The sequence below is a fragment of the Triturus cristatus genome, chromosome 9 (genome assembly GCF_964204655.1).
Source record: "Triturus cristatus chromosome 9, aTriCri1.1, whole genome shotgun sequence".
NCBI classification, from domain to species: Eukaryota; Metazoa; Chordata; class Amphibia; order Caudata; family Salamandridae; genus Triturus; species Triturus cristatus.
In genome coordinates, this window is record NC_140592.1 from 215,064,843 (window position 1) to 215,084,566 (window position 19,724).

Here is a 19,724-nt window from a genome sequence, read left to right on the forward strand (position 1 = left end):
GTGGCACGGATTGGAGTAGAGTGGCATAGAGTAGAATGTTGTGAGTGGAGTGTCATGTAGTAGCGCGGAGCAAAGTGGCGTAGCATAGAGGGGAGTAGTGTCATGGAGTGGACGGTGGGGTTTCATACTGCTATTACAGACCACATTTTCAATTGAAATAACTATTACATTTACACAGAGTTACAGATAACACTACAAGCGCACAAACAATAATGTGTTAAAATGGCATTCCTGATTACAAGAAATGTGCTTTATTAGTGCTTGCTTAATTCTGATATAGACAGAAATATTTGCACAGTTTATTTACAGACATTTAAATTTTGTTGTGTGGTAGAAAAAAAAAAAAAACAACGTACAGCCTTTCTCCAAGACAACCCCACTACCCAGCAGGATTGTCATATAAATCTTCCCACTTTGAAGTCAGAGAAAGAAAAATAAACATCAAGCTCCTTCGGAAGACAGAGCTCAACATTTGACCTCTGTCTTTATATGCACAACAAATGTGACCAAATAAGAACACAATTTCAAGGCCTGTTTACAGAAAGCGAGCACTCATGGAAGTAAACAGGTTATGTCCCACGGGAGGGCCAAAGACATACTGGACAGCCTAAAACAAATAAAGCCAGCAAATAGACAGCAAGTAACTGTGAGTTACAAAACACAACGAGAATGGTAAGCCATGGTCAGAATAAATTCCCAAGGAAGCTTTCTGAATGTCCCCAAGATGTCTTCGCAAACCAGAAAGCTGCACTGTAAGGTAGGCTTCGACTTGAAAATGACAACGGCAGCAGCGTTTGGTTCAATGGTTCATGACAGTCACTGGTCAAATATGACGGCATAGCTCATAATTGTGTTTCTGCTGCAATTCTTTTTATTAAGGACAATAACTACTGTAGGTAAAGGACTGGGATGACATTTTGTTGATAGATACAGCCTAAACAGTTTCTGAATGATAAATCACACATTTGCATGGCAGCATGAAAGGCGAAAAAATAATATCATAGAGCTTGTTAATCTACTGGATTACAGAACACACTAATTTAAAACTACATTTTAAGGTTGATGCCTTTACTGAAGAAATCTTAACATTTTAAAGCAAAAAAATATTTACAGATGTAGTCAGGTTGAAGATTTTATTTAAAAAATGATATTTAATCTACTGTTCACTTCAACATTCATGACGTTTTACGCCCTGGAAGCATGACCTTCACCACACCCTCCATTACTGTCTTTTCACTTTCTAGCACAGTGCACGACACTGAAATATAGGCGATGGACTGCTTTAACTTTTTTACTTCAGCGGCTGCTACAACTTCCTCTCCAGGATATAAAGGAGCTGGAAACCTAATTTCTTGAGACAGAAAGACACAACCTGGTCCAGGCATTTTTGTCCCCAATACCGTAGAAACCAACCCATTAATTAGAACACCATGCACAATGGTCCTTCCAAACCTTGTTGTTTTTGCATAGTCTTCATCTACATGCAGTGGGTTTTTATCCCCAGTTAAGTCTGAGAAAGTCATAACATCCTTGTGAGTGAACACTTTGGTAAGCTCTGCCCTATTTCCAACCTTTATTTCTGAACAGTGACCTGATACCGTTCTGCAGAGCCATGTGGTTGTAACAGGCTTTGAAGCCAGCTGCTGACACACTGGAGCTCCACTGAGAACAATTTGTCTCAGCATTATTTTGAACACGTTGAACATTCCTTATCCTGCTCATTCAGTCCAGCACAAGCTCTCTACTGTTACCAGCTAGAGCAAGCAGAAATGGAGACGTCTGGTGAAAAACAAAGAACAAACATTAATCAGTAACTATTACGCACACAATTTAAATTTTATCACATTCACAATGCTTCTATCTGGACACTGTGGACCTGTCGGACATACGAAAGAGACAAATTGTATTTAGAGAGGATTAGATCTCAAAATAGTTGCTTGAGAAAATGTACATAAAACAGACTAGCATGAATGCTAGTTCGTATTTAGCATATAGAAAAGCACAGTGCTATTTAATGTAAAATATACAATAAAAATCAACATAACATACGCTAAACCTATGCTATGTATATTGTCTATTTTGCCAGTTTATATATACCTTACTCTGTAACCATTTGTGGGTAGTGTGTAGCGCTGTAGATTCATATTCTCTGCATACACCTGCCATCTAGTGTTGGGCCCGGACACCTCCAACTTGTTCTTCTAAGAAGAAGGTTGAGTCCCAAGAATTGTTGCAACTCCATTTTTAGTCCACAATGGAACAGCATAATAACTTCACCTCAGTTTGTTTTTCCACTCAGCAGGCGAGTAGTATAAGTGGAGTGTGGTTTCGGAGACTTAGTGTGGTGTGCATAACAATGGAAGTTAAAGTACATGGAAAAAATGCCAGCTCATATGAATCTACAGCAGTACACATTACGAACAGATCGTTAAATATTCTGTTTATAGCATGTGCGGCTTTAGATGCACATGTTACGCACAGACTAGAACCCAATCCCTGTCAAAAGCAGTGCCTAGCAAGCAGATGTATGAAAAAGTGTTCTTCAGAAAGCTTGGCCAACAGAAGACTGTTGACTTTGAAGGAAGTCAATACAATAATGATTGGTGAAGGTATATGGAATTGACCAAGTAGCAGCCTCGCAGATATCCGCCAAAGAGATGTTACCCAAAATGGACAGTGTTGCATCCTTTTTGTGTGTATGTGCTCTAGGGTGCACAGGAAGTAGCTTAGCTTGAACATAGCAAGTTTGAAAACACTTTAATTATGCACCCAGCAGTGCCAGCCTTAAAGATGGCAGAACTATTGTGGGGTTTGGCAAACGCCACAAAAAGTTGAGTAGACTTTCTAAAGTGCCTAGTCCGATCAATGGAGTACATGAGCGCTCTCAATATCCAGAGTGTGAAGGGCCCTTTCTGCCTCACAGTATGGTTGGGAGAAAAAAAGCAGAGAGCTCAATCGTTTGGTTAATGTGGACAGGTGAAACAGCACTGGGGGAAATTTGGGAATGGTATGAAGAACAACACTGTCTTTATGAACCTCAATAAAGGTTTCTAAACTGTAAGAGCCTGCATAAGAGGGAGGTGATTACGATTAGCAAAGAGTCCTTCCCAGAGATACTGGAGTAGGTCACACAGGTGATGAACGCCGTGTCGGGCAGTTGGCCCTGCTAGATGCCCGATGGCACATACTATGCGTAACAGGGGAGAAAACATGGCCTAAGTGTACTAAACTGTGGCTAATGTTAGCAGCCATAATAGCAAAAAGGAGACATAGCTAGGGCCTGTAGGGGGCAGCACAACCCACCAAAGTCACAGAATGGAAGAAAGACCTTTATTGGTGCGGGGCAGCTGAGAAAGAGGTCTATTAAAGCATAGGATACCCTGGGAAGTGGGGCAAAGTCTGGGATAGGTGGGCGGATTATAGAGGGATCTGAAATGATGCAACGAGGTACTGAATGTAAGATGCGAGAAATGGACAAAGTAATGTATGAGCCAATTGATAATGGACCTGACACCCGAATAAATTTGAGACAAGGGCCAAACACTGATTGGTAAATAAGAGATGTCGATACTATTAAGAATTTACACGGGACAATGGATGTCATACTTGTGATGTTGTGGTTTTCATCTGTAAGTTTAATCAAAAGAATTTAAATTAAAAAAAAGGAAAGTGCCCTTCCAAGACACAGACTGTGTGTGGGTGTGCAAAAAGAGAACCCATTAATTCTAAGCAGAAAGTAAGCATAGAGGGGTGTGACAAAATGGATTCTGGAAGTGCTGGTCCGTGGTATTGCTTGCACTGCAATTGGTCTATGAGGATCCCGGCGGTAACTATAGTACCTAGACTTCATAACAGGGATAATAACAGGGAAATAGAGAACAGAGGGGATTAGGTGGGGAAGGACATACTAGAGTGTGCCTTGGATAACGTTTGCACTACGATAAAACATAGTATTGAAATTAGCAAGATGATGATCACTGCGCGCAGTTCGATTGTTCATTATGGAAACCTGGGCAGAGGAGGATTCAGGTCCTGAACTAGTGGCAGCTATTCCCACTGGGTTATGCCATTGTGAGGCTAGATAGGAGTACCCAGAGAAGTGGGGGACTGGCCATTATCTGCAGCGACTGGCTGAACTGCAATCTAGAGCTGGTCAATACCTCTGCCATGGAGGGAGGTGAGGTGGGGTATTTTAAAATTATAACAACCATATTCAGACTCTGACGAGGTTGCTGGGTTATCACCCTCCTGGTCCTAGAAGGCAATTTATTGTAAATGGGTACCAGGTACTTGAACCATTCATCTCCTGTAGTAACTTTACCATTTTGGGGGATTTTACTCTTCATTTAGAAGAGAAAGGCGATAATGATACCAAGGCTTTCTTGGACACTACGAACAGCTTTGGCGTCTCCCAACAGGTGCCCGTCATCAACCATACAGCCGACACATGCTGGATGGGATCTTTACCAACTTAGATATACCGACAGTGGAAGTTTGCCTTCAGTTAAGCTGGTCAGACCATCATATGGTGCTGTTTAGAGTGCATAGGGAGATGGAGTAACTATTAGGGTCGGAAAGTGGAGTAAAATCTCAGAAAAAGTGCTGGCTGAAGTGTCAGCCAAATTTCAAGTAAGAGACTCAAGTGGTTGGGTTCACTAGCTGTAGAATTTTAACAATTGGGGAGTGTCAGCCATAGAGGTCTGAACGAATTTTAATTGCAGGAGGAAAACATCAGCCCCATGGTTTTCAGAAACACTTAAAGAGCTCCAAAGACTATGTTGTAGGCAGGAACGGAGACTGGTACTCTATTTGGGAGAAAAGAACAATATAAAAGCTCTATTTTTGAGGCTAAGCCATCCTATTTTTCGCTGAAGATAAGATCTGCTATTAATATTCCGAAAGAACTATTAAAGAGGATTACCAATCTCACAACCCCCTCCCCCCTGATTCCTACACAACAAGTTCTGGAGAATTCAAGATTTGGTCATAAGTTTGCCATGTGGCAGTGTGAAGCCTGGTAGGAAATAATGCCATTTTACATGAAGACGGTTCTTTCCTAAAGTTGCCATCATTTTGTCCCATTGACTTTTGACACACTTTTGCATTTGTGACACTTCGGTTAGTTTCTTGGAAACACCGACCTTGCTAGCACGGAGAACTTTGTGAGAACACTATCACATTGCCTCGGCATTGTGTGCAAGGCCCTCACATGTGTTATACAAATGTGTTTGTTATTATGTCCACATGGCGACACAGTGTTCTGTGGAATTCAAACCGTGGCAGCTTGATCACAATCTCGACCCAAGGCAAGGATGCCTTTTTCTGTATAAAACCTTTTGTTTCCAAGTACAATCAGAGGAGACACTTCTGCTGACTTCGAGGGGTCCCTACATGCTGAAGCTTTTCGCCTGGCAGCTGACATCTCCGTGAGGGGTGTCCAAATAGTGACCATACAGTCTCCCCACCACGTAAAGGGATTAGATCATCCAGAAGGAGGTTTCTTGGCGGGCCATACATTAACACCCTAGACACTTAGGTTAGGGTTCCCATTGTAGGAGTAAGTTAGATTGTTATACTGTTTCATATGCTTGCATATATATACATTGTCTCAGCAAGATGGTGGAACTCTTCGTCCTGTTCACTGTCCTGACACTTGTTACAGCTTTCATCTGTTTCTGTTTGCAGCACATATTTTCTATACAAGAATCACTTTGGTTCAATAAATATTGAAAAACGTCCCTTCATGTGTATTCTTTGTATATTTATCTGAGCGAAAGAGAGCACGAGTGACTGAGCAAAAGGTTCCTGAGGGCACAGGGTTATGTTCAGTAGTTGCTAGAACTATTCGCTCCCTGTCTAGGTGTAGAGGGGCTAGCTGTGGCACTGTGAGTGCGCTGGTCCAAGAGACAACATACCCTGTAGGGGTGCATGGAATCAGTCTGGCACCATCCTAAGTTTATTTTGTCCACAAATGCACAGTTCCTACTAATAAGTGAAAACTACATGCCAAGGTGACCGAGATATTTAAGGAAAAGATAATGAAGTTCTATGCAGAATCTTAAGAGCCTATTAGGAAAGGCAATGGTCACCCTATTGACTGTTATTTAGTCTGGTTCTCTCCCTTGCCAGTGGCTAAAATCGAAACCCTTTTAGAGCAAATCACTTCAGGTTCACCAGACGACCCCCTGTCCACCGAAGGTACTGCAGTTGGCCCAGGAACCAATTGCAGAAGCCCTGGAGAAAGTAAATTCTCAGATCCTGGAGTCAGGAGTGTTTCCCCTGTGTTGGAAGGAAGCGGTTGTCATTCCCCTTAAAAAATTGCTGAATGGGGATTCATGTGATCTAAAACATCCCCGCCAGATCTGCCAGCCCCAGCTAAAATCCTGGAGAAGCACATGAACCAGGAATTGGTTTAATTTTTCAGCAATAATGAACTTCTGGACCCTTTCCAAAATGGGTTCACGAGGAGCCACAGCACTGAATCTGCACTACTGGTGTGGTGGCCGATTTGATGGCAAGTTAACCTGGGAGGCGCAGTTATTTTGGTTATGCTCGATCTATCCGCGGCCATCAACACCATATCACCTTCGGTGTTGTTGGATAGGCTGAGGAAGGCTGGGCTGAGGGATGCAGCTTTAACCTGCTGGAGTCATTTTAAATGAACAGGACTCTTAGTCAGCTGCGGGGACTTTAGGGCCACACCTTTACAGCTTCTCTGCGGAGTTTTGCAGGGCTCTTCCCTCCTCCCTTCCTTATTTAACCTATATGTCACCCCCTTGCAAAGCTGATGCGTTCCTTTGGTTTCTAGGCATCGTCTTATGTGGATGACAACCAAATCATCGCTTCCATCTTTGATGATCAGGAAGAGGATGTGGACAGGTCCAGGCTTGTATAGCCGAAGTCAGTACTCGGATGAGAGAGAACTGGCTTACAATGATAATGGGGAGAAGACGAATATTGTGGTTTTCGGGGCAGAAAATTTTATCTGGACCGACCGTTGGTGGCCAGCAACCAGTGGTGCTCTACCTGCTCTGGTGGCTACAGCTAAAAGTTTGGGGGTGATCTTTGATAATCCCTTGACATTTAACACCCAAATCAATAAAACAGAGTTCTTGTTTTTGGATCGTCAAGACCTTGAAGAAGTTATCCCCTTTGTTCCTGAGGAGCTTAGGGATAAAAGGCATTCGCTATTTCTACAGATCTGCCATTGCACTTATTCCATCTCGCCTTGACTACTCCAATGCTCTGTATTTAAATGCCAATCAGTACTCACTAAAAAGCTTCAGGGCATTCAAAATGCTGCTGCCTGGTTGGTGCTGGGCCTGCCTAAACACATCTCAGTAAGGGAAGGCTTCAGTACTCCATTAGTTGCCGGTTGGAATGCAGGTGGCTTTTAAAACCCTGTGCCTGGTACATAAGGCTCAACATCAACAGGGCTAATGGTATCTCAGGAACGTCTTTAATTGGTATGCTCCAAGCATACTTTTAAGATCTGGAGGACAGAGAAAAGTGATAGTTCCAAGGTCCAGGGAGAGACGAGCCTTCACGATGGGAGCTGTCAGGTTGTGGAACTCTCTCCCTAAAAAGATTAGGAGCCTAGAATCTTATTCCACTTTCTGCAAACAGGTGAAAACCTGGTTATTTATATAACTCTTTTGCCTGGGTGACTCTCGGGCTTGTTTTTTTGCATGTTTCCTGTTAGGTTCGTCCCCTTCTTTCTGATGCCTTATTTGATGACCGCTTCAATGCCTTTTGATTTTATGCACTTTATAAATCTCACAAATCTCAAATGAAAACTACATGGAGGTTCCAGGCAGGTGCCAGCAGAGGTTTTGGAGAAATTACCCTCTTTAGACCCTTCAAGAAAACAGGTAAGTGTTGTCTTTTTTGCTGGTACGCTGCAACTGCTGTTAAGTGTAAACTTGTAGAAGGGTAGACGAGACCTGCCCGCATAAGTGTAGGAGGTAGAAAATTAGCTGCACGGAATGAGGATCTAAATGTTTGTCAACACAGTAATCCATAAACCTTTTCCATTTTGTGGTATAGCAGATGCGAGCAGTAATAATAATAATAAAGGCGTTTGTAGAGCGCGCAGCTACCCCAAATGGGGTGTCCCGGTGCTATTACAGACAGTAGGCAGGATAAGGGGCCGCGCAGAACTAGTCATGCCGACTAAAAAGCCAGGTTTTCAGGGACTTTCTGAACTCCTGTTCGGACTGTATTGTGCGAAGGTGCAGGGGGAGATTGTTCCAGCATTTGGTGGTACCCACCTCGAATGTTCTGCCTCCCATTCTAGTTTTCACAAAACAGGGTATGGAAAGAAAACATTTATTATTGGACCTTTAAGATCTGGTTTGTTGATAAGGTAGGAGTCTCCTCCTCAAATAGGTCGGACCTCTTCCTTTAGCTGCTCGAAAGGCAAACGTTAGTGCCTTGAATTCAATCCGTTTGGCTATTGGCAGCCAATGTAGTTGCCAGGGGTACGGGGAAATGTGGTGTCAAAGCGCGACGCCACAGACCAGACGGGCAGCGGCATTTTGAACAATCTGAAGTCTGTGGATCAAGCCAAGCGGAAGGCCCATATACAGGCCATTCGCGTAATCAAGGTGAGAGGCGCGATTAGAGCATGGACCACGGTTTTGCGGGTTGCAACAGGCAGGAAATTAATACATTTCCTAATAGTTTTAATTTTGCTAAAGCAAACCGCCGGGACATTTGAACATGAGTCGAGAGGGACAGATCTCTGTCCTATCGCACACCAACATTTTTAACCGAGTCCTTTGGGGTGGGAGCATTGCCCAGTTCCGAAGGCCACTATGCATGAGACGGGAGAGGAGAGGGTAGATTATAAAACAAGACCTCGGTCTTGTCCGCGTTAAGTTTTAAAAAATTGCGGTCATCCAGTCGGCGATGTTTTTGAGGCATTCTTTTAGAGGGTCAAAGGTGGAGACGGACACATCTCTAAAGGTGAACCGTTACTGAGTGTCCTCCGCGTATGATTTTACTTTAATCCCCGTTTTGGAGATAAGTTCCGCCAAATGTGTTAGATAGACATTAAAGAGGAACTCCCCATTTAAGAGGTTTGGTGTGTGAGGTGAAGGGGTGAGGTGAAGGGGTGAGTCAGGACCTGTTGATTACGGTCACATAGGAAGGATGATAACCAATTCATAACTGTTCCCTGGATGCCTATGTCCTTCAGTCGATCTAATAGGATTGGGTGAGACACAGTGTCGAATGCTGCAGATAAATCCAACAGCACCAACATGGCCTTTGAGCCTCCTTCCACTGCCCAACGTATGGAATCAGCCATTTCAATCAAAACAGATTCTGTACTAAATCCTGTGCGGAAGCTCGACTGAGATTCATGAAGGAGGCTGTTGGACTCAATAAACCCTGCCAGTTAGTTTCTGGTGCACCGGTTTCTCCAGAACCTTCGCCGTGGCGGGGAGCAGAGAGATAGGTCTGTAATTGCTAGCAATTTCAGGGTCCGCGTTGGCTTTTTTCAGAATAGGGAGAAGAAAGGCGTGCTTCCAGGCTGCAGGATAGATACCCTGTCTGAGTGAGGAATTCCAGATGGCATTTAAGTGGGGATTAAGACACTCTGCCAGAGCACTGTATTGTTTTGCCGGCCAAGGGTCGCCCGGAGACCCTGATTTACACTTCTGCAGCTCTGTCAGTGAGGCTTCCATAGAGATCTCCACAAATTCAGAGAAGATTGGCCTATCAGTCTGCTCTAATTTGTGAGCATTAGTCATCTGAGGGGCGTCGGGTACAACAGGGAAAGACGAGTAAATAAGCGCGATTTTCTCCTCAAAGAAATTGGAGATTTTGTTACATAGAGGGAGTTCGAACGTGGGTGAGTGTGAGGGGGTACGTTAAAGACTTTACAAATTTCCCTAGATTAATTTTTAGAAATCCTAATCCGTTCAGCTAGAAAGTCTCTTTTTTTTTCCAATAAGGAGTTTGCGATATTCTTTAAGTGCTGCCCGATAACAAGTTTTACTTTCCTCGGAGTAAGTTAGCCTCAAACTACGTTCTAATTTTTTACATTCAGATTTTTTTGCTCTGATCTCCTCAGAGTACCACGGTGCAGAGGGGGACGTTCTAGAAGAGTTAACTGGTTTCAAGGGGGCCATGGAATCAAGTGCCTCGCTAACCGATTTATTTAAATTTGCGATGTTAGCATCTAGATCGTTTGAAAAAGAGGGCTTGGAGTCCTTCAAGTGTTGGGAAAGAGACTCAGGGGTAACCCTACTCCAATTCCTTCTAAGATCTTTGGGGATGGAGGTGGCTCTCCCATCGATAATCAGATGTAATTGAAAAGGGATCAACAAGTGATCTGACCAGATCACCGGAACAGGAGGGTGGACTACAATGTCGGGTAGATTAGAGCAAATAAGGTCCAGTGTATGACCAGCCTTGTGTGTAGAAAATCGCACATGTTGTATTAAATTGCAGCCGGACAGTCTGGAAATAAAGTTGGCACTATGCGGGCAGGTAGGATCATCCACATGTAGGTTCAGGTCGCCTAACAGTGTATAGTTGGAATACCGCATGCTGGCCTGGGCAACATAATCCACGAGGATAGGGGCAAATTTAAGGCTGGAGTCAGGTGGTCTGTAAAGCCGGAGTCCTGAACATGAGGTGGACGCAGAGAGTTTGACGCAGAAGGGCAATCCTTCAATAGTATCTATCTGCTCGAAGTTGGAAGTAGCAATCTCCCATTTAATTTTATGGAGGATTACTAACCCACCCCCAGGTCTCCTGCTGTGCCTATTGACAAAGACTATTCCATAATCCTTGGGGAAAGCTAAAGTCAGCGCGGGATTGGAATCATCCCGTAGCCACGTCTCGGTCATGAACGTGAGGTCCCAGCTGTTCTCTAGAAGGGACTGATGTATGTCCAAGGAATGTTTGGGCAGGGATCTGCAATTGATTAAGCCAGCTTCTAACTCCACTTCCGTGGGTGGTTTGGCGGGATTAAGGCTAAGAGCCTTGCGTCGCTTTGTAAAGCGGCTAGTAATAGGGGCGAACCCACAGCAAGGGCATAGATAGTTTCGTTTAGGCCCTCCGGGTTCCAAGAGAGACGGGTTGGAACAAGAGGGGGGTCTGAGGGCAAGTATCTCTGCCCGACTCCACGTATGTAAACGATGACAGGGAATTTGGGCAACATCACTGGCCCTGGCCGCCGTCCGGCCGCGGATGGGCTTGCCTTAGGCGCGCCATCGGCAAACCCGCTGCGCGCATCTGCTGCGTATCGGCGCCATAAGCCCTGAAATAGACAGACCCAGGTATGAATGCTAGAGCGTCACCCTGCCTAAATGGCCGCCCATTAACGTCCCCACCCAGAAGAACTGAGGGTCAAACAATTAGCCTCAGGCTCGGTAATCTCCCTCTACTCAATCAGCATAGGGAAAGCTGCGGTGGTCCGGGGAGTCGGCGAGCACAGAGGTGGCAAAGAGAAAGTGCAGTAAAATTCACAACAAACACAAGTGAGAATAAAAGCAGTTTTCCGTGGTTATTAAAAACAGACGCAATGAGTGGGTCCTCAGTGCTAGCGCAGCAACACAGGTCGAGTATGACTTCTGCCAATCTGTCCGCTGCGTGTCGGCGCCATAAGCCCTGAAATAGACAGGCCCAGGTAGGAAAGATAGAGTGTCACCCTGCCAAGATGGCCGCCCGTTAACGTCCCCACCCGGAAGAACTGAGGGTCAAACAATTAGCCTCGGTAATCTCCCTCCACTCAATCAGCATAAGGAAAGCTGTGGTGGACCGGGGAGTCGGCGAGCACAGAGGCTGCGAAGAGAAAGTGCAGCAAAATTCACAACAAACACAAGTAAGAATAAAAGCAGTTTTCCATGATTAATAAAAACAGACGCAATGAGTGGGTTTTCAGCGCTAGCGCAGCAACGCAGGCCGAGAATGACCTCTGCCAATCTGTCCACAGCAGTAGGCTTGTATGCTTCCCACAAGCTAGCCATTCATTCCTCTGGGAAATTGAGGTAACCAAACTCTTAAGAACTCAGATGTCAAATCCAGTAGCTCAGATGTCTGGGATCTGGCTATCTGAGCGGTCCCTCCTGCTGAGTGAGAATGTCTGGTATATGGGGGAGCTTCTTGTGAGGGTTAACTGACCTGTCTGGGAGCAATTCTGGGCTCTCTGGTGCTATTAGCATGAGGGTCACCTGCCTCACATTCCACACCATGTAGAGGATATGGTGGAAATGTATAAACTAATATCCCTGGGCAGTTCATCCATAGGTTTGGGTATCGGAAGGCAACATTTTGGCAATTTGTATTTTCGGAGAAGGTGAACAGGTCTATTGTTTGAGTCCCCTAACATTGAAAGTACTTCTGGAGGGCTTGTGGTAGACATTTTCACTAGTGGGATTGTTGATGAATCCTGTTGAACAGATCCAAAAAGTATGTCCCACTCCAGGCAAATGTTCAGGCAGCAGATGAATGTTGTTGTGGAGAGCCCAGTGCTAAATCTGTTGCGCTGGTGCAGAACGTCGGGGACCGTTGGCTGCCCTGCTTCTGGATGTACAGTATGGTTGTGAGAAAGTACCTCTTTTTGCATGGTTAGCCCCACACATTTTGCCTGGTTTTGATTTATTTATTTTATTTATGTCATTTGTAAAGCGCTTGAATCACCCCGGGTGGGGTATCTCCGCGCTGAGGACGAGAAGGGTGGAAGCTGGATGGAATTAGAAGAGTGTTGTTTTAAGTTTTTTCCTAAAGGACAGGTAGTTGTCACAGAGCCGGATGTCCAAAGGAAGCTGGCTCCAAAGTTGGGGGGCAAGGTAGGAAAAAGACTTGCCTCCCAATCTGGTTTGTTTTATCCTAGGAATGGTCAAGAGACCTTTCCCTTGGGAACGTAGGGTATGTGAAGGTGAATACCTAACTAGTTTGCCCGCCAAGTATGTAGGTCCCATGTGATTGAGGCCTTTGAACACCAAACAGCAGATTTTGAACTGGATCCTCTTACGTATAGGTAACCAGTGAAGTTTAAGGAGTAGGGGAAGAGAAGGTGTGCGGTAAGGTGCACTGTTCGTCAGACGAGCTGCCGTGTTCTGGACCACCTGCAACTGTTCAGGGAGGATTCCTTTGCGGCGATAAGTAGGGCATTGCTAAAGTCCAGACGGCTGAGTACTAGGGCATGTATCAATGTTTTCCGAGTGGACGTAGGGAGGAAGTGGAAAACTCTGCGGAGTAGGCCAAGGGCATAGAAGCATGCACGTTTAGTTGATTTTATGTGTTCATCCAGATTGAGTTTACTGTCAATTAGAACTCCTAGGTTTTTAATCACTGGTTTAGGGGAGGGGGGCGGGCCTAGTTCTTCGGGCCACCAGCTCGGTGCCCAGCTAGTAATTGCATCCTTGAATAACATTATTTCTGTTTTTTCCGCATTGAGCTGTAGGAAGTTACTGCTCATCCATGATGTTATAGCCTTCAGAAAAAATATTTTTGGTGTTGGGGGAGTCTTTATCAAAAGAGAGAAGAAGCGGAGTATCGTCAGCGTACGAGATTGGAGAGAATCCAATGTTTCTCAGAAGAGTGGCTAGAGGAGTGACATACACGTTAAAAAGGGAGGGGCTGTGGCAGGAACCCTGAGGAACTCCCTTTGTGACCAACGTGGTCTTGGAACTAAAAGGACCTAGGTTTACTGTTTGTGTTCTTCCTTTGAGGAAGCTCCTTAGCCAGTCTAGAGCCATGTCCTGTATTCCTATATTTTGTAGTCTTTTCAGTAGAATCTGGTGTGAAATGGTGTTGAATGCAGCGGATAGGTCGAGCAGTATGAGAATTACTGCTCGGCCAGCGTCCGTCTGCATTCGAATGTCATCAATGACATTGACTAAAGCTGATTCTGTGCTGTGCCGGGGGCGAAATCCTGATTGTGAATGGTCGAGGCAGCCGGAAGATTCAATGAATGCGGACAGGTGGGTGTTGATATGTTTTTCTAGCAGTTTGCTGTGTAAGGGGAGTAATGAAATTGGGCGATAATTAGATATCACATCTGGAGATAATTTAGTGCTCTTTCTTATAGGCATGATCTGTGCTGCTTTCCAGTCATCGGGTAGCTTGCCTTCCTCAATAGTTTTGTTGAGGATTTGACAAAGTGGTAAGGCAAGTTCCCCTGCTAACTTTTTCGAGATTTTGGCTGGAATAAGGTCCCTGGGAGAACCCGATTTGGCAGATCTCAATAGTGATTCAGTTTCTTGAGACGTGAGCAGAGGAAATTTATGAAGGCTGAGTGCAGTAGGAGGAGGGGAGACTGCTGTAATGTGTAGATTCTGGGGCGAAGTAGTGGAAGTTATTTTATTATATATATCATTTATTTTCTGCGAGAAATGATTGGCTATGTTATCACAAAGTGCCTGAGTGGGTTCATCTTCTGGGTTACAGGCTTTGGGGCTAATGAGAGTGTTGAGTATTTGGAAAAGGACTTTAGGTGTATTGTCTGTAGCCTCTAAAAGATTGGCAATGTGGCTTTTCCGGGCAGCTTTAATGTTTTTATGATAGGAGTCCAGGGCTGATTTGTATTAGCCTTTATCCACAGGGTCCTTAGTTCTGCGCCATAAACGTTCTATTTTTTTGCAATGGCTTTTTTCTACGCTGAGGTTTTCGGAGTACCATGGGGCCTGAGTGCGTTTAGTGGTGGTTGAAGAATATTTCAGGGGGATTAAGGCATCTATGGAGGATTTGATTGAATTTTGAAGAGTGGTTATACAATTGTCTAGTGAATCGGAGGCAGAATGTTGAGGAGGGATGAATGTATCACGGAATAGTGTGGGGGTTAGTTTGTGCCATTGTCTGTATTCTCGTGATACTGGTTTATTTATGGTTATTTGGTCTGCAGGGCCTAATAGATTAAATTCTATAGAGGAGTGATCAGACCAAGTCAGAGGATTAGTTGATAGGTATTTAATGTGTGATGTATTAGAAAGGACTAAATCTAAAGTATGGCCTCCGCTATGTGTAGGAGCAGTATTGATTTTGGTAAGTGCTAGTGTTGATAGTTCGGCCAAAAAAATAGACGCCTCTGGATCATTGGGGATCTCGCTATGGACATTGAAGTCACCCAGAAGAAGAAATTTACTGGAGGATATCACATGTGAGGCAATATTATTGAGGAGGTGGTGGATTGAACCACAATTGATGTGGTTTCAATTGTAGTTCACATAGTCCCTGTCAAACAAGTTGCCTGTGCTTCTTCCCCAAAACATATCCACAATTGGTACTTCTCCCCCTGTAAGTCCCTAGTCGATGTAACTTGAGTACCTAGGGCCGGAGAGCTGAAGAGGGTCCCCTGGAACCCTCCTCACTGGGATCATGCCACTGCCCTTGCAGCTTACATGCCCCTGTGAAGGGCCGAAAAGAACAGTCAAAATGGCACCCTGCCTGGGTGCCATGCCAGCCAGCACTGCCAGGAGGTATAGGTAAGTCACCCCTCTACCAGGCCTCAGAGCCTGAGGCAGGGTGCACTATACCACAGCTGAGGACACATCTGCATAAGCAGACATGCCACTGCAATATTAGGGTCCATTCCTTAATATTGTAAGTACCAGTAAAGACATTCAGAGTACATGGATGGGAAACTCAACAACTTGAGTTCCACAGCACTATGAAGGCTTCACTGAACACAGGAGTGTTTGGAACCAAACTACTCCTTTCAATAAATCCACACTGATGCCAGTGTGAGATTTATTGTACCATGTACTCAGAGTGCACCTCAGAGGTGCCCCCTGAAAACCTACCAACCCTGGTGTGGTCTCTGACCGGCTGTTGGCAGCCAGCCACCACCAGACATGTTTCTGGACCCCTGGGTAGAGGGTCCCTGCTCTCTAGGACAAGAGCAATGCACATCTTGGGCAGAGGTGTCATACCTCCTCCACCAGGATGGACAGGTGCTCGAAGGGGAATCTTCAAAGGCCTGCCGCCTTTATAATGCGACGCCCCCCCAGGCTCTTCTGCTAGCAGAAGATGGCAGCCCAGGGTTTACACCCCCACTTTGGGCGGGAAAGCCGGCAGGAAAACTTAGGAGAATAGGAGGTGTGCCCACCTCTGCCAACTTCATCCCCTAAGGTTGGGGAGGCGAGGTAAAGCACATCTCTCAGTCGCTGCCATCTTGAAGATGGAGAGACCCCTCCAATCAGGGCTAGGTCTACGCCCCCACCCCGGGTAAGGTGCCCATTGGTCCTACCAGCTACTCTCCTAAAATGCCTCCAAGTTTAGTATTTATGCGGCTCCCCCAGACCTACAAACTATATCTGCGTTGACCTAAGAAGAAAGAAGACCCCTTTGCAGAGAAGATTGAAGACGACGACTGCATTGGCTCAGCCCTACCGGCCCTGTGTCCAGCAAACCTGTGACCTGTCTTGTAGTCAGTGACCTCTGAGAAAGACTTCAATCTCCTGTGGACAGCAGACCTTTCCAGAAGAAAGCGACTCCAATGGCTCCAGATACAGGTGGAACCGCGATCCCTGACCACTCTGCATAAGATGCCTATGGCCCGAGTCTGAGGGGCCCACCTGCCCAGTGAAGTCTCCCCAGGAATTCTGACCTCAAGTCAAGTGTTGATTGACCGCTCCTGACCTCCACGACGACGTCTGTAGACTAAATCCAGAGGCACCCCCCGACCGGCTCCAGTAAGAAGACTCAGACGTCAAAAGGCACCCCTGCACCCAAAGCCCCAGGGCCTTGGTGAGCTAAACCGAATGGGCCCCTGCCACCCCCTACATCTCTACTTACCTTTCGTAAGAAACATGGTGGCTCCCGATTTGCAGTCTTCGCTCCTCAGTTCTGGAACTCGCTCCCCGTGGAGCTGAGGTCGGTCACCTCTTATGCACCTTTTAGAAAACAGCTGAAGACATGGTTGTTTTCTCAGGCTTATGACAATCAGGCTTACCCCTCTGTTGCTGCCTTACTTTTACTCCAGTGCCAAGAAACCGTTTGGTGAACGTGCGCTTGAAAAGTATTTTATAACATAACATCTCTACTTACCTCTGCTGTCGTTGGTCTCCCTCTTGCAAGCTCTGGTGCATACCTGCAGCCTGTTTGTCAAAAGAAGAAATTCCACTGAAAAGTATTGGTCGCTCTACGCTTATTTTGCACTGTGCACCCGGCTGCCCCTGTGCTACTGATGGTGTATGTTTGGTGCTGCTTTGTGCTTGTCCCCTGTGCTTGGGCTAACCCTCAAAGCTTGGACCATGCAACCGATCCACTTGCCTGCAAGCAGTGTGACTCCAGGCACCCCCAGTCTCCACTGAAAAGGATTGGGCCGAACTCAGACTTTGACCTCTGCACCCGGCCGCCCCTGTGCCACGGGTGGTGCAGTCTTGGTACTCACCTGACCCTAGCTGACCTTTGGGCCTGAAGACTGGATTTGTAAGTGTGGTACTTACCTGTTAAACCGCACTATAGCTTACCCCATAGGATAACATTGAACTGCTTCAAACATATTCTGTGTCGACTTTTGAAAGTGAAAAGTATTTTTATATAAAAACATACTCACCTTATTGCTAAGGTCTTGGTCTTGAGATAAAATACAAATAAAGTAAAAAATGTCTAAAATTGGTGTGGATCTCCTTTTGAGTCATGTGTCCATTATTGGTCAATGTTTTGCAATAAATGTCTTACGCTCCTCTGTGTTAGTCCTAAGGCTGCTCCCCCACACTACACAAACTTTCTAAACATGCAATTGATGCCATGAGTGAACCAAGAAACTAGTCAGAAGACTTGTTCTCCCTTATGCGTGGCCATTATCATCAATCAATATAGGTGGAGCAACATCATAGGTCTACTAAAATAGTTATGTTTAGGGACATGCTGAACTTAATTACTTCAAGGTACTGTCAAACATGATAATCAAGGAAAACAGGCACAGTAAAGTGATTTGACTAAGTTCACACATTTTGGTCATGTAGGAAAGCTAGGATTTGAAACCAGGTTTCCTGATCACATAATGCATTATTTATTGGACTGGTATATTCTCTTTTCTGTTTCAAGTGGAAGTACTTGTGTTCAGTTCCATCACAAGCTGAATAGTACATTGTGCTAAATAAATACACATCACTTGTTAAATCAATCTAACAACTTAATATAATTTGCGTTCTAAGATTTAAGACAACTATTTCAGAAGTGGGTCAATACCAGCAGCGGTCCGTGGAGGGAGTTCCGTGGGGCGGAAAGGTGGGGCGGGGAGGGGCAGGGTGGGGGGTACTAAACACCGGAAAATGGACAATTGGAGGTAAGTAAACAACTAAATAAATAAAACGAATTTTGTAGCGCGCGCTGCACCGCATTTTGTGATGCAGGGCGCGCTGCGAAATTTGTTTTATTTATTTAATTGTTTACTTACCTCCAATTATCCATGTTCCAGTGTTTAGTACCCCCCACCCTGCCCCTCCCCCGCCCGGCTTTCCGCCCCACGGAACTCCCTCCACGGACCGCTGCTGGTCAATACCACAATGAAGGCAATGATACGTATCAGCAAAACAAAAAAGTTGGAAGAGATACCTCAGAGTTGGCTCTCCAGTTCAATGCAAGAATTCAAGAAGACAGATGGAAGCACAAATATCGACTGCAGACAGTTTCACATGCATGTGTTTGAATAATCATGTAAGCATCAAACTGAAATGCATAATTTTGGATTTTATGTTCAAGCTCACACGCCCTGCACTTTGCAGTTTTTGTATTTATCACACTGCATCAACGATAGAAAAGGGCAATGCCTGCGATGCCAGTTTTGCTTTTTTTTTTTTATACAAATCTGTCCCCATGGTTGAGGTCCGAGCCACAGCGAGACATTTGGCACATATCAGACCGGATTCTCGCTTGGCATGCCGACCTAGAAGGTGAGGAACTCAACAATAAAGAAAAATATCAAGCGAGAAGACCTTGCGACTTCTGATGCCGAATGACCAGTGATGTGAAGTAAGGACCGAGTGTCCCGTGGAGGGTCAGGGTCCACCCCTGCAGGCAGATGAGGATGAAGGCTCCTTCACCTTACTGGAGCTGAAGGACCTTGAAATAACTCGTACTACTTACATTGGCTTCACTCTTCGGCAAATCCCCTCCCTTGCATCAACTTCCTATCAGGCATCTACGAGATTGTGAATCCCCCAAGGGATATTCATTCTGACGGCAAATGACCCATGAATCAGGTTCATCCTGCCAGGACACCTTCTCCCAACACAAGAACTCCCATCAATAAGACTTAGCAGGTCACTAAGGAAACAAGCCGAGGTGGGTTAGCATTTTGAGGAAATGGTGGGAGGTTACTTTCCTTTGTTTAAACCATGTATACACCAACAGGATGTCAAAATCCTTCTCAGCAAGCTGAAAAATCCCAACAGCCTGACTGATCATGCTGCATACCAAAGGAAGCGGTCAGCTTCTCGATTACGTATGGGTGCATTGTCCATTTTGCATTAAGTGTGTAGACTCGGTTAAGACAACGTGTTTCCCATAGATTTTCATTTAAAAAAATTGTAAAAATGTAGTGTTTTCACTGAAATGTAATCTATGGATGATTTGGCTGAGCGGATATGAAAATAATTGTTAGAAATGTTTTCTGACAATTAAGCAAATACGCCGAAATACTCAGTTTATTGATATAAGAGACAATCATGTTAAAGGGAATAGTTGGTTATAGCAGGACTAGTCTGATGCAGGAGTGCAGTTAGAACAGATATTTCCATGTAAGCACTACATTCTCATAA

General features: G+C 45.1%; 2 protein-coding genes across 4 annotated transcripts in view; both read right to left on the reverse strand.

Moving 5' to 3' along the window:
- Positions 1-210: 210 nt before the first annotated feature.
- HTD2 (hydroxyacyl-thioester dehydratase type 2) lies at positions 211-1,706 on the reverse strand. The gene has a single exon (XM_085624749.1). It carries the CDS (start codon positions 1,704-1,706, stop codon positions 1,176-1,178), a length of 531 nt encoding a protein of 176 aa, XP_085480875.1. The 3' UTR covers positions 211-1,175.
- Positions 211-19,724, reverse strand: part of RPP14 (ribonuclease P/MRP subunit p14) — a 113,911-nt gene continuing 94,397 nt past the window's right edge. For all 3 annotated transcript variants that reach the window (XM_085624750.1, XM_085624752.1, XM_085624751.1), the window contains exon 6: positions 211-1,779. In XM_085624750.1, the coding sequence (XP_085480876.1) occupies positions 1,723-1,779 (57 nt within the window). In that variant the 3' untranslated portion in view covers positions 211-1,722. The remainder of the gene's footprint in view (positions 1,780-19,724) is intronic.